At 32.0% G+C, this 13,805-nt stretch overlaps 1 protein-coding gene across 1 annotated transcript; it reads right to left on the reverse strand.

Annotated features, from left to right (window-relative positions):
• Window positions 1-10,527: 10,527 nt before the first annotated feature.
• On the reverse strand, window positions 10,528-13,681 carry LOC107409101 (protein RTF1 homolog). The gene is made up of 2 exons (XM_048479694.2): window positions 13,436-13,681; window positions 10,528-12,809 (listed from the first exon to the last, which is right to left on the reverse strand). Exon 2 carries the CDS (start codon window positions 12,791-12,793, stop codon window positions 10,826-10,828), a length of 1,968 nt encoding a protein of 655 aa, XP_048335651.1. The 5' UTR covers window positions 12,794-12,809; window positions 13,436-13,681; the 3' UTR covers window positions 10,528-10,825.
• Window positions 13,682-13,805: the final 124 nt, after the last annotated feature.

Raw genomic sequence — 13,805 nt, forward strand, 5'->3', positions numbered from 1 at the left:
ATTTAAGTTTCGATGAAGGGTTTTCTTTATTGGTTTTTTTTTGTATTGTTTATTTTTACTATTGGTTATCTTTGCCATTCATTGTTGAATTCTTTTGGCTCTTAGTTAAATTTTTATTCCATATTTATGACCATGGCTTTGATTATGGTGATTGTTGATTGTTGTTGATGATGATGGTTATAATTTGGTACTATGCACTTAAATTGAAAAGCTTCCAATACATTGGAGTTTGTTTGTCAGATTTTAAGTTTTTAAGGAAAATTAAGAAAAAAATATATATGTGCTTATCTTTTATACTTTTACTGCTTTTGAATAATTGTTAAAAAAGAAAAAAAAAAGAAAGAAAAGATGCAAAAATCAAGAAAAATAATTTGTCTTCATTTTAGTTTTGAAAATCCAAAGAGAGTTTTTGCTTTTGCTTTTCGTTTAGTTTCTAAAAATCCAAAATAATTTTGGTTTAATTGTGTTTTTAGTTATTTTTGGTTTTTGTAAGTAATATGATTGGTTGATGATGAGATTGGAGGATGTTGCTAATTTAAGTAGAAATGGATTGGTTATATGTTGATTTAGTTACCCTAAGTAAATTATCTTGCTATTGTTTCCGATCATATTATGAGAACATAATCAAGTTGAGTATGATTTAAATTGTTTTCTAGGGAAGTTTTGCAATAGCTAATAGTACATTATCTAATGTAGCTTTAGAACTTGCATGATCTTTACTTGAGGCAAAATTCTAGATAATTGCTTGATTTGGTAAATGTTTTAGGCTATTATTGTCTCGTTTAGATCTTTTATTAGACTTGCCTATATCATTATAATCGCTAGTACCTATTTTAAGTTTATTAGGATGCACAATTGCATGTTCAACCTCATTTTCCTTACCTTTATGAACCTTTTATAATTATTTTATCCTACCTTTACATTTTGAAGAAAGTTTGGGATTAAATTCATATAAGAATATACTTGTAATATGTTGGAGAAGGGATAAAATGTAAACTAAGTTTAGGGGACTGATGATGGTTAGTAAGAGGATTAGGTTTGGTTTGCGTTTATGTGAGCTTTTTTTTCTTTTGGCTTTAATTGAACATAATGTTCAATATTGGGGATTTGTGAAAAATATGTTCATATTTATGTATGCTTACAATATTCTAAAATCTTGTCCTAAAACACATGATAAGGATAAGAAAAGTAAAAATGTGTATTTGTTTTGCTTTGTTTGTGTGTATGTAAAAAAAAAAAAAAAAGAAGGTCAAAAGTAATAAGTTTGGGGATGTTCATTTCGAGAAAAATATTGTAGGCGAAGAGAATTAAATTCTCTAATAAGTCTTTGGTTGTGTTAGAAAATTATGCAAGTGCATATGATATGGTGGGCTGTTTTGCTATAAGAAGGTAAAACCCTAAATTTCAATGAGTGTTGAGTGGTATTTTGAGTGATGGGGACGTTGAAGATTAGCTGGATAGGTTGTTAGCAAGAAATAGGGATAAATAATTGTGTAGAGGAATGTTTTGTTTTTGAATGGTTTGTCATTTTGAGGACTACTTGTTACTTGAGCATATTGTCATTGATCTTTAATATAAAATTCTTTTCTAACATTTATTTACTTTTCCTTGCTTTATTGAGCTTTGCCCTCTAACATTTTTGTTACAAGCTGATAAATACCTATTGATCCCAATTTTTACATTTCATTCTACATTAATGTAGAGTTTAAAATCATGTCAACCATATGAAACTAGATCTTAATTTTAAAGCCCTAGTATGTGTAATTCCATTTAAAGGCTTGGTATTGAGTGCTTTAACTTGATTTTTACACACATAAGTTTGGGAACAATAGCTTGTAAAATGGAAAATAGGTTGTTGGGTTGCATATATATATTTTGAAGTTATTGTTTAACACTAACGATTGAATTGTTTAAGGCCACCATGATCATGCTGCTTACTAGCTCTAGTAGTTTAGTTTTTTGTTTGAATAAATGGGATTTTGCTTGATTAATGAGCATTTTACTCATCAGTCTAGCCTATTCAAGCCTAATTCTTTTTTTTTTTTTTTTTTTTGTTTTTACTCAAGCCTTTGGCTAATTTTTATATGTTTTGTTCTCTTTTTGTGAAAAAAGTATAAACTGAGGAATATGATGATTATTTGCTAAAACATTGAAGTTTTGGAACATTTTTAAGTCATTCTTAAAAGCTAAGCAAAGAGTTGAAGCAACTACCCTTTGAAGTAAGGAAAAACATTATTTTTAGCCTTCAAAAAGGGAAAATTCAATAAGCAAAGTGTGTGCACTCTCCCACAATGAGAAAGTGGCATGTACAACCTATTCTAAGGGTGATACATGTCAACTACACTTGTTTCCCCTTATTGGTCTTCAATTTGGACTTAGTGTTGAAAGAGGCTTGGATCTATAATGAAGCACGTGACTTGCATATGCCTTTCCATAAACAAAGATCAAAGGAGGGGATTAAGCTTAATAAGGTAAGGATTAGAAAGGCTCTTAAGGAGGTGGCTGTATATTTACCAAAAGAGGCAAAACTACACATCATTGATCATTCAGAAGAGAGACATCAAAACTTAGAAAGAGAAAGTGTTTTTAAAGAGAAGCGCTGAGGATTTGGAGGATTTTGAAGTGCCCAAGGCTTTGGGTTTGCTTCGAGGGCCACCGACTGAGAATTTTCTTCTTCTTAATCTCTTCTCTAAATTTCTAATGTTTTGTAGTAGAATTCTTGATATTTTGTGAAGACAACAATGTTCAGATATATGGATTATATTATGTTTTTGTCTTTTGGTGTTTTAATTTCTATAAGAGGCTATGTCTTTGCACTAGAATATTAATATAGCTTAGTTCTTGAAAGTGATGAATTAATTTGGTTTGTTATGGTTTAATTTCTATCCAATTACTTGTGTTTCTTAGAATTAATTAAAGAGCATACTTAATTTGAATGAGAATTTGGTTGGTAGTTCTTTAGATTGAACAATTAGAACTTAGGTAAGCCTGATTTAGTAAATCGAGAAGAATTAGATGTTGAAAATGTGGTAATCTTGCCACCTTGTGCAAATCAAAATCAACCAAGGTTTGCACCCTCTTTCTTTCTTTAAAAGAAATATTTTATTGAATGACCTAATGCCATATTTATGTCTATGTTTTATGTTCCTTTTAATGTCTTTTTAATGTCTAAGTTTTATTGTATTTAGCTTAGGAATTGTCTCTTTGTTGGGTATTGATTTTATTTTATAAAATGGCTATGTGCTGGAAACAATGTTTCCAGCAACATAGGTCCATTGTTGGGGCTGGCGTTCTCTGAGATTTTAGAACAAGATTATGATTTTTGGATATGTTGTAATATACTTGTAAAATAAAATATAGAAAAACAAATGACTCAAAAAGGCTTTGGGAAGCCCAAGATATGCAAGTTGCAAGTTGGCATAACTGCTGAGATTTCCAACAGTTATGACCCACGGGTTTGAGATGAATTGGAGGCCTTACCCAATTATTTTGGACTTGGTCTTCTCTATATTTAATCCTTAATATTTTAACATGCCACATGCCAAAATTCAAGCAATTTGGATGAAGATATCCCAGCCTTCCATCTGGTCAAAGTAGTAGTACAGGATTAGGTGGAGACAGTTTTTTTTTTTAAATTCAAAATCTCACCAACCCTTGTCATAATTATGCACTCACATGTGAGCTGATGGTTGAACGGTTATGTATCATAATTTTGAATGGAAAATGTGTAAATTTTGAATTTTAAAGGCTTCCGTTTGGTTCCACATACACCTCACATGTATTAGACAAGTTTTGTATCTATATATGCAACAAATAAATGAGTGTGCTGTCTAGTTTTGTGTGGCCTACTCTAACATCTTCTCTTCTTCTTCATCTTCTTCTTCCTCCTTCAAAACAAAAACCCTAATAATCCAAAATATCACCATACCAAAACAAGCACAAAAATCAGCTAAATTAGATTAAAGGTTGTGCACAAGACTAACACCTTGTGTACAACACTCTTGGCCAAGTGAATCCAAAACCACACCAAACTCCAACATTAGAAACACACAATCTAAGAACCAATTGAGCTTAAAAAAGTTCTTGTGCAACCTTAGTCTTGGCTAGAATTGAGTCTGAAAGAACCAATGTGGCTTGAGTAATTGGAATAGAAATTAGTTAAACCAATTTTCCATGTGATTTGCTTACCTTAAATGAGTAAATGAATGAAACTTGAAATTCTTTCTCAATAATTAGAGAGATAATTGGTCATTAATTTTCAATTTAAGTTCTCACATTTTAGATTCAAGTGAATTCAAGGTCCTAGAGCTTTTATTTCATAGATTTCATAAGGATATGTATGACTTTTACTTTTATTTTGCATTTTAATTGTTAATTTGTTCTTTAGTTTATTTTAAATTGTTTTTTATTTCAATTTTCTAGATAAAATTAATTGGTGAAATATTTAGCACTTAGTTAAAATAGAATTTACACTTTTAATAATAATTAATCCTCTTGGTATAATTTTCTTACTCAATTCACTTTATTAGTTGAGCGATCCATGCCATTGTAGGAATTGAATCAATCCTAGTTTCTGGCCTTATTGCTGAGGATTTAAGTAATGTTCAATTATCAATCACAATCTTTACAACGATAGCTTAGGTAGATTCTTCGTTCTAAAAACCACAACTTGGTTATCATTCAATTTAAGAAATCAAATTAATCTCTTTAATATCCTCAACCACTATAATTCTGAAAAATAAACCACCATCCAGACCAATAGGTTCTAACCATCATTACCATTAAAAAATCCAATTTAACGACCCATCCCAAAATTAAAAATTAGAATTTAAATTTTTTATATGATTTGATGGGGATTGACTAATTAGATTGTGAGTGAGCCCTAAACTTGAATTCTTTATTGGTAGAGAATTTTGGTTTCGCCAGTATACCATGATGTAGAGCTCATCCATATGAGTTCGTTGAATGACAACAAGTTTAATTCTGAGTTATGGTTATAGGAAGTTTTAAGCATCAATATTTTATCTGTGTCTAAACTAGTTTAGATTTTTATCTTTTAGTGGATCCAAGGTCTATATATATCTAAAAAATTGTGGCCTCATTAAAGAAATTGAAAAATACCCAAAAACTCCCAAAAACCACTCCCCAAAACCAACAGACCCATGACCAACCAAGCGGACCAATTTTTGCTTCAAAGCAGGGTAGCACCTCTCTAGGTCGCCCTCAGCCTCCTTGACCTCAACCTTGGCCTCCATGTACATCAAACCTTGTATTTTGCCCACCTTGTAACTTCTCAACTTAGTCCAATCTCTGATCTAGGTGATCAAAGTGAGCATTCATCCGTTAATGTTGTTCCATGATCGCCATCATGTCAGTATGTTCGCCACCACTTCCCATTGCTCTTGAATCACCTTTGAATGCATGGATTCTTCCTAATTAATTCTTAATGATCCATCTCCTCTCCTCATCCTTGATGAGAATCCGCCCGAACCCGCACAACTGACTACCCACTGGGGTGTTAATCCAATATGGATGAAGACTGGGCCAATCACTAGAGCTCAAGCCAAGAGATTCAAGGACAAACTAGCTTCCTTTATACAGGGAGTAATTCATTCTCAAAAGGGCTTATCAATACCCGAAGATACAAAACCCGTTTTAAGCATCCGAGTAGTGGAGGCCGATACAGACCCAGGTAGCTATTTTCGTGCAAATATGGACTTTAGGTAGCAAGAAATGGTTCCAACACTTCATGGATTTAATGAATATATTTAGGAGGTCATGAAATCAAGTCAATTTAGAACCAAAGACAAACAACAAAGGGTTGTGAGCACAGGGGGAAGACATGGGCAGTTTTGCTGTATTGTTTGTTGGCTTTACTATATTTTGATGAGTTGACAGTTTCTCTTTGTTCCAATCAAGGGCAACGTGTGGGACTCAATGATCATCTTATTTGGCATCCTACAAGGCATATGGAGGCTGAATTGGAACTTAAATTGGTCAAAGATAGCTTAGTTAGAAATATAGTCAAATAGTTTCCTAATTTGATTTTGACTTTTTGTTTTAGGAAATTAGTCTTTTATTTGGTTTCTATTTATTTATTTGCTAGATAAATCAACTTAGGATAAATCAACACCATATAAATACTAAATTCTTTCATTTTTTATGTCCCATAGATAGTAATTCACATTTCTATTGGAGAGATATTTTAAATTATTTATTTATAAGATAAATATTATTTTAACAACTCTTAATGTTTTATAAGTTTTATAAACAAAACAAAACACATAGGGATAATTTTGTAAAGGTCCTTTCTAATTTAAAATTTGTGCACGTTTACCTTTATATATATATATATATATATATTAGAAACGACACCTATAATTTGAAAATTGGTTGTATATACTTACCCATCCTTATAGTTCCATGTTTAGCATAAACTTCTTTTTGAATATCATTTTTGCAATTTCTCTTTTTTTAAGTATAAAATATAAAATTTAACCAAAAGTAATGGATGGACCAATAAAATAATTATAGTATAGTAAATATTTTAAACTTAAAAAAAGTAATAATTAGAAGCAAAAAAATTTAATTTCTTGAGAAATACTAGGCACAAAACTACAAATTTGATGCATACACTACATTTTTAATTTAATACTCGCACTACATTTTTAATTATTTTTCATTATTTCAAAAATATTCTTTATTAAAAAAGTCACAAATTTCTTAAGTACATAAGAAAATAAAAAATTTAAAAAAATTATTACATACACTACAATAGAATTTTAGATGGAAAAAGAAACCCTAAAAATAGAGAAAATGAAGTTTAATGATCAAGAGGAAAAAAATTGATAAACCATTCCTTTGAATCCTAAAAAAAATATAAGTATTTAGCTTTTTTTATCATTTATTTGCTTTCTTTATCTTTTTTTTTTAATTTTCATTATGTCCGTTATTCCAACAAATTGTTCTTATCATATTATACTCTTAAATTATTTGGTATATGTAGCTCGGACAGTTGATCACATCTGGGTTCTATAAACAAGAAAAAATAATTGTTTCAATGATTTGTAAAGTTGTCCAATATACATAATTGGATAAATTGAATCCGTCGAAGTTATATACACCATACCACTCCAGCCAATATCTGGGTTATATAATCCGGTTGAAAACACAAAAATACATAAAGCCTTTTGGTATACATACTCCAAAGGATTTGAATCAGTTTGAATTATGTATACCAAAATACTCCAGTCATATCCAGGTTATATAATCCAGATGGAAGTTGCCTAGCATACATAACTGGGACAAATTGAATCCATCCAAATTATGTATACTTAACTACTCCGGTAGGTTATATAATTCGAACAAAAACACAAAGATTCGGTATGGTGTACATATAACCCTAACAAATTGTATCTGTCTGAATTATGTATGCCGGACTACACCAATTAGATATGGGTTGTATAATTAAGACAAAAACACAAAAATGAGTAAAAACATTTGATATATATAACCTGAATGAATTAAGTCCATCTAAATTATATATACCAACTATTGGAGGTCATATTTGAGTTATATAATCCAAACAGAAACACAAAAATACATGAAAATGAAGAATAGAACCCAGATAAACAGTTTTCTCATATTTTGATTTATTGTTGTTTTTGCATATGAACTAATGTAGATCGAAAAGGATAGTTCAAAATGAGGAATAGAACCTGGACAAACATCTTTCTCACTTTTTGATTTATTATTAATTTTGTAGATGAACTAATCTGGATCGAAAAGAACTGTTAAAGATAAAGCTACGAGAATTTGGGAATTAAGGTAGTAGTGTGGTGTATGTAATGTATTTATTTAATTTCAAAGGGATTTAGGGGTAATAAAATGTAATGTATATTTTTATTTATATTTAAGGGTAAATTAGGTAAATTTTAATTGGTGTAAGTAGTAAAAATTTGGATGCGTAGAATGTAGTGAGTATCAAAAATTATAGTATGAATAGAACCACCCACATTACATTTTTAATTTTTTTTTTTTCATATTCCAAAAATACTTATTAATAGAAGGCCAAAAATATCCTTAAGCACTTAAACAAATATTGTCTAGGTTATATATATTAAACAAATCAATTAGGTAGGTCATAACACGAGAATTCGACTTGAAAACAACTCGTTAATTAACCTATTGGTGTCAACATGATTAACACAATTATAAATGGGTTACCAATAGGTTAACCCACTTAACTTGAAATTGACACGAATTGATATGGATAAAATAAATTAATATATAAAAATTAAAATTATTGATAAATAAATATATTTTTTATATATTATAATGTAAAAAATAATAAAATAATATAAAATAATAATATTATTTTATTTAAATAAGTTAAAAAGGTCAACCTATTAACATGAACATTAAATGGTTATGGATTAGGGTTGAGAGATTTCGACATAATTAATAAATAAATTAACACAAACACAAACACAATCAGCTAACGTATATTATCACCTCTAACCAATATCATTCAGATTATGTGTACTGTGCTCTTAACATTATATCAAAACATAAGTTTGAATTGTATAAATTGAAAGAATGTATGAACTTCACCATACATATGCCGAATAGGCCAATATCGTCTAGGTTATGTATGTCTATTCTTAATGATACATGAAAACATAAACTTTGATTGTATAAACCAAAAGAATATACACACTCGAATGGATATGTATCAAACAAATTCATATCGTCTAGTTTATATATTCCGCACTCTTAATGGAAATATTAACATATTTTATTTGAATAGGAAGCAAAAATAAAATTTAATATGAATATGTGTAGAAGATAGTGTACATAGTAATTTTTGTAGTGTGAACAAAATTGTCTGATCATGCTTTTCCCCATTAGAATTTTAATCCAATTTTATATTTTATTAGGAAAAAATGAAGAAATTGAAACAACATGAAGTGTGCATACATATATATATATATGACAAAAAAATAAATAAATAAATAAATAACGAAGAGTTCAAAAGTTTCATACTATAAAGGAAGTTAGTGGAAATTATCATTGGCGATATTCTGAAATATTAAGACTCCCATATTACCTATTTTATACAAAATTGAATATATGGGAAAAAAAAAAATCCAAATATCACATATATTCCAATTCAGTAATTCTATACTTACTAAATTTACTTACCAAAATTTTAGTAAACAATGAGTTGGCATATACAAATGCTTTTACCTCACATGATTGTAAAGCATGAATTTTCTATAAATCATTCATATACTACCATGTTATTGTTTAACAAGATTTTGATTAACAAATTTTCTTCATTTTAATTAATTATAATTAGATGACATAAAAAATATAGATATATAGATATCTATATATACAATCCCTTTTTTTTTTTTTTTTTTTTTTTTTGGAGAAATGAGCTCAAAATAACCTAAGCTCCTCAGAACAATATATTGCGGAAGATCTACATCCCATAACATGGTGCGGGACGTTGAAGAGCTCAGGTTATCTTGAATTCTATCTCCTAGAAGAAAATTTTCCTATATATACATATAGAGGGGAGGGTTCATTGTATAAAGAGATTTGACAAATACTTTTAATAAATAATCCTAACCTTAAATTTTTTTTATCCAATATTTAATAAATGCTTATATTTACTGAATTAGTTATTTTAAAAAATAACTTCTTAGAAGTTGCAATTCATTTAATACAAAACAGTTTTCAACAATTTGATAAACCTCATCCAATAGCAAGGATTATGTCTTAAAAACATTTTACCAAATCCATTTATTTAGAAACCAGCCCTACATATAATAATATATATATATATATGTATCTATGCATAAGTGACACTGCAAGAAAAAGGAACGTTGTGGCTGATCTGACCTTAACATTTTTTTAGGGTTGACATCACTTTACTCCCAAATTATCACACATTTTTCATTTTGCCCCTACACTGCCTCCAAAACTATTATTTTTGTATCACATTTAGTCCAATAATGCAGTTTTCTCTATCAATTTAACTAGATTAGCCATACACACAATTTTTTTATTTAAAAAAAAAAAAAAAAAAACAAAACAAAAGCATAAAAAAACAAACAAACAAACAAATAAAATAAATAAAAAAACATAATAAAATTATTTCCAAACAAAACTACATATACTTTTTGGTGAATAACAAAATTACGTATGTTATATACAACTAATTGCATCATATTAATTCGTTGAATAAGTTTGATTAGACTACAACGACCCAGAAAAGGTTATTCATATTTTAGCGGGCAACGTGAAAAACCTGTCATAATTTGGGGGTAAAATGATATTCACCCATATTTTTATATTTTTAGGGCCAAAAGAAATGCAAATAGGTATCTTAACCAAACATGAAAAGAAAGGCCGTAAGAAGTACCAATATTCCATACAAAAATTGCTGAAAACAAAATGCAGCCAAGACCTCACTCACTAAAAGAAACACCACTCTCGTTGAAGATTCTACCCACCAGATCTTGAAAAAGCTTTCATTTATTGCGTTCTCCCTGGTCTCTACTAAATAATCACATAATGTTTTAAAAGTACAAACCAAGATGCATCGACATCCTGTAGATCATAAGTCAAGAAACTCAACCAAACACACTCACTCTTTCAACTCCTGAAACAAGATTTATAAGTGAAACTTGTATAAGGGCTTAACATCACATCTTTAAACCCACATGGAAAAATTTACCTTTGAAACCAGCAAACACACATTCGATCTAATTGGGGCAGCTGACAATATTTCTGATACCTGCATGGGTAATGTCTTTCAAAGAAGCCCTCTTCTTCTCTTGTAATCGCTAACTGTCAGTGTCAGTGCATGTCGCCTTCCATCATTCTCAGGAACTCGACATCCAACTGTTGCTTCTATCCTTTGTTTTCTCGCCATAAACCCTGCCTGAGCTCCCTGAGGCCCACCAAACTTCTGAAGTGTAGTCAATGAGATTGGCAGCTCAAAATTGTGCAGTAAATTTGACTCTGTCCCTTGATCCACAGGTGCACTCGTGTCAACCAACTTACCAGCATCAGCTGCAGCTTCCAAGGCTGCTACAGTAGCCACCATCCCAGCCAACGCTGTTCCATTACTTGCTACTTCTGCAGATGCACCATTATTCTCAGCAGCATTTGCCTCCACACTCTCTTTTGTTTCACCAGGTTTTGAAACATAGTAATTTCTTGACCTAGTCCATCTCCTTGAAAATGGATCATAACCAGCCTCCCCAGCTTTCAAAGATGTATTTACAGGCTTTAATTCTGATGCATTTTTGAAGTTCTCAGCCCTGTTCTTTCTATTCATCTCTGCCAGCCTAATTGCCTTAGCATCATTCTCATGCGCTTTGCGGGATGCTTCTAACTCCTGCAGTCTTGTCTTGATCCTTTCTACCTCCATCTCATCATGCTTGCTTTGTGCAACTTCCAACTCCCTCCTCAATCGATCTTTTTCAAGTGCAATATTAAATGGCCTTGACGAAGCAGATTTTTTCTCCTGCAACATTTGCTTCACAGTAGCTGCTGAGTAGACAAAACTGTTGATTTTTTTTATAGCCTCTTTCTTTTCCAACACATCCTGTTTGCTTGGCATCCGACCACCACTTCGCTCAACCTCCCTAACCCACTGTTTAAACTCCTCCTCGATTGGTGCAGAGTCTGAAACCATTGCCATCTGCCACCTGGCAGCAGAGTTTTCATTGCCCCAAACAACATTCAGATACTTGTATGTGGTTTTATTCTCTAGTCTGTACTGCCGATCAGGATCTGTAGCATCAACGTTCCGGACCATGCAGAGCCTGTAGATAGGCCCAGACTTTGACCTCCCAATACCAACCCTCACAAAGCAACCCACAATTAACTCCTCAAAGAATGGCTCCATAATCCATTTTGCAAGTTTTGACCTCCGAATGGTAATTTCCCTTATATCATCAAATGTCGGCCCCTCTGAACCTGGCATGCCCCTCTCATCATCACTATCAATCATCCCACCATCACCTGTTGACCCTTCATCCTCACTGCCAGACCCACTTTCACTTTCGCTCTGACTAGAGCTACTCAGACTCGCAGCAGTGAAGGACTTCCTATTGGTATGTGAGAAACTCCGACTGCCAGAACTTCCTCTAGATGCGTCTCTCAACTTACGGTGAGCCTCTGGGTCCTGTTGCTTCAAACGTTTTGCTCGTAATTCATTCAATGCATCATCTTTAGCAGCTGCCCTGTCAGCAGATCTGGCTGATGACCGCACTCGAGATGATGGAAGAGGTGGAGTCTCCTTTCTAGACTGTGTGGTCTTCCCTTTCTCCCATTTTGGTCTCAATTTCTCCTTTAAATTTCTGTCCTCCTTCTTGGTTGCTCTATCTAACAAAATCATCTCTCTATCTAGTTCAGTCATCTCTGCAAGTTTTCTCCTGTCATCTTCATCCTTGTAAAGATCACTACCAACATCAGATTCATCACTGTCACCCTCCTGATCAGAACCACGATCATCATCACCTTCCTCCTCACTGCCCTGATCATCATCTCTTTCAGCAGGGTCCAATCTCTTTTTCAAAGGAACTTGAGACCCAGAGGGCTTCCTGCCGGCATAACCACGATCATCATCTGAGTCATCATCCCTAGAGTCACTTCCCCCATCAGAAGATGAACCTTCATGTCGTCTTCTAGATGGTTGCACTGAATGTCGGTTTCTCCCTGCTGAACTGGTTCTTCCTGCGGCCTCCAAGAGCAAATTTTCTAATTCCGCCATCACTTGATTTTATACTCTGTGACGAATGATGCGCAATGTATCAAACAATATACAATCTTTCTACTTGTCTGTCATAACATTGCACTCCCAATATCAAAGAAAGGAGATCAAGAATGTTTAAAGTTGAAATCTGGAATTGGGCCTAAACAAATTCAGGACTTCCACATTTGTAAGTAAAATAGGTCCAACCAAGCCATGTTCAATATCCTAAACTGCATGTAACACTCAAAATCGGACACTAGAAACTAATATTATGCCAAAGCTCCCTTGGGATGCAACAAAAAAATAACCTAATCCTAATGATCAAACAGAGAAACTAAAGTTCAATGTTATAGCACCAGCCAATTTAAGCAAAACCAAAACCAATACTCAAAGAATTAGAAAAATTATACAGCACCGATAGTCTCCACTGCAAATATAAGCAATCATAAGCCAAAACATTAAAATAATTACAATTTAAGCAAATAAAATAATACCCATCAGCCCAAAACAATATAAACAAACATTGTTCAGGCAACCAATCAATATAGTTTTTTTTTTTTTTTTTGAAATTAATGATTTTTAGGATTTTGGGTAATATAAAGGAGCGGAAGAGGAATTAAGGATACAACAAAGGAGAAGGAGGAGAAGAGGGAAACTTACGAAAACGACGACGGAAGAAAGATGATGGAGTGGCCGAGATCTGGCGTTTGTTGGCTCGCGGTTAAGCGGCGACGACGAGCTGCAGCTGATGGGTTTGACAATGGCGGAGAGGTTTGCAATTGGGAGTGAAATCGGAGAAAGCAAAGAGGTACACGTACATCTATCTGATTTGAATCCGATGCAATTTTTGCCCTATATAGGGGCCTCGTAATCCAGTGTTCTTAATTATAATCTAGTTTTTTTCTTTTTTCTTTTTTTGTTTTTTTTTTTTTTTTTTTTTTGGCTAAATTATAATCTAGTGTTCTTAATCCATAGTAAAATGGTGAAATTTTTTTTTTTTCCAATAAACCATTAAAAAAAAGCATATAAA

The sequence above is a fragment of the Ziziphus jujuba genome, chromosome 1, assembly GCF_031755915.1.
Source record: "Ziziphus jujuba cultivar Dongzao chromosome 1, ASM3175591v1".
Lineage (NCBI taxonomy): Eukaryota > Viridiplantae > Streptophyta > Magnoliopsida > Rosales > Rhamnaceae > Ziziphus > Ziziphus jujuba.

Excerpts from the sequence above, each read along its gene's own strand:
- LOC107409101 (XM_048479694.2), bottom strand. The coding sequence starts at position 12,793 with ATGGCGGAATTAGAAAATTTGCTCTTGGAGGCCGCAGGAAGAACCAGT.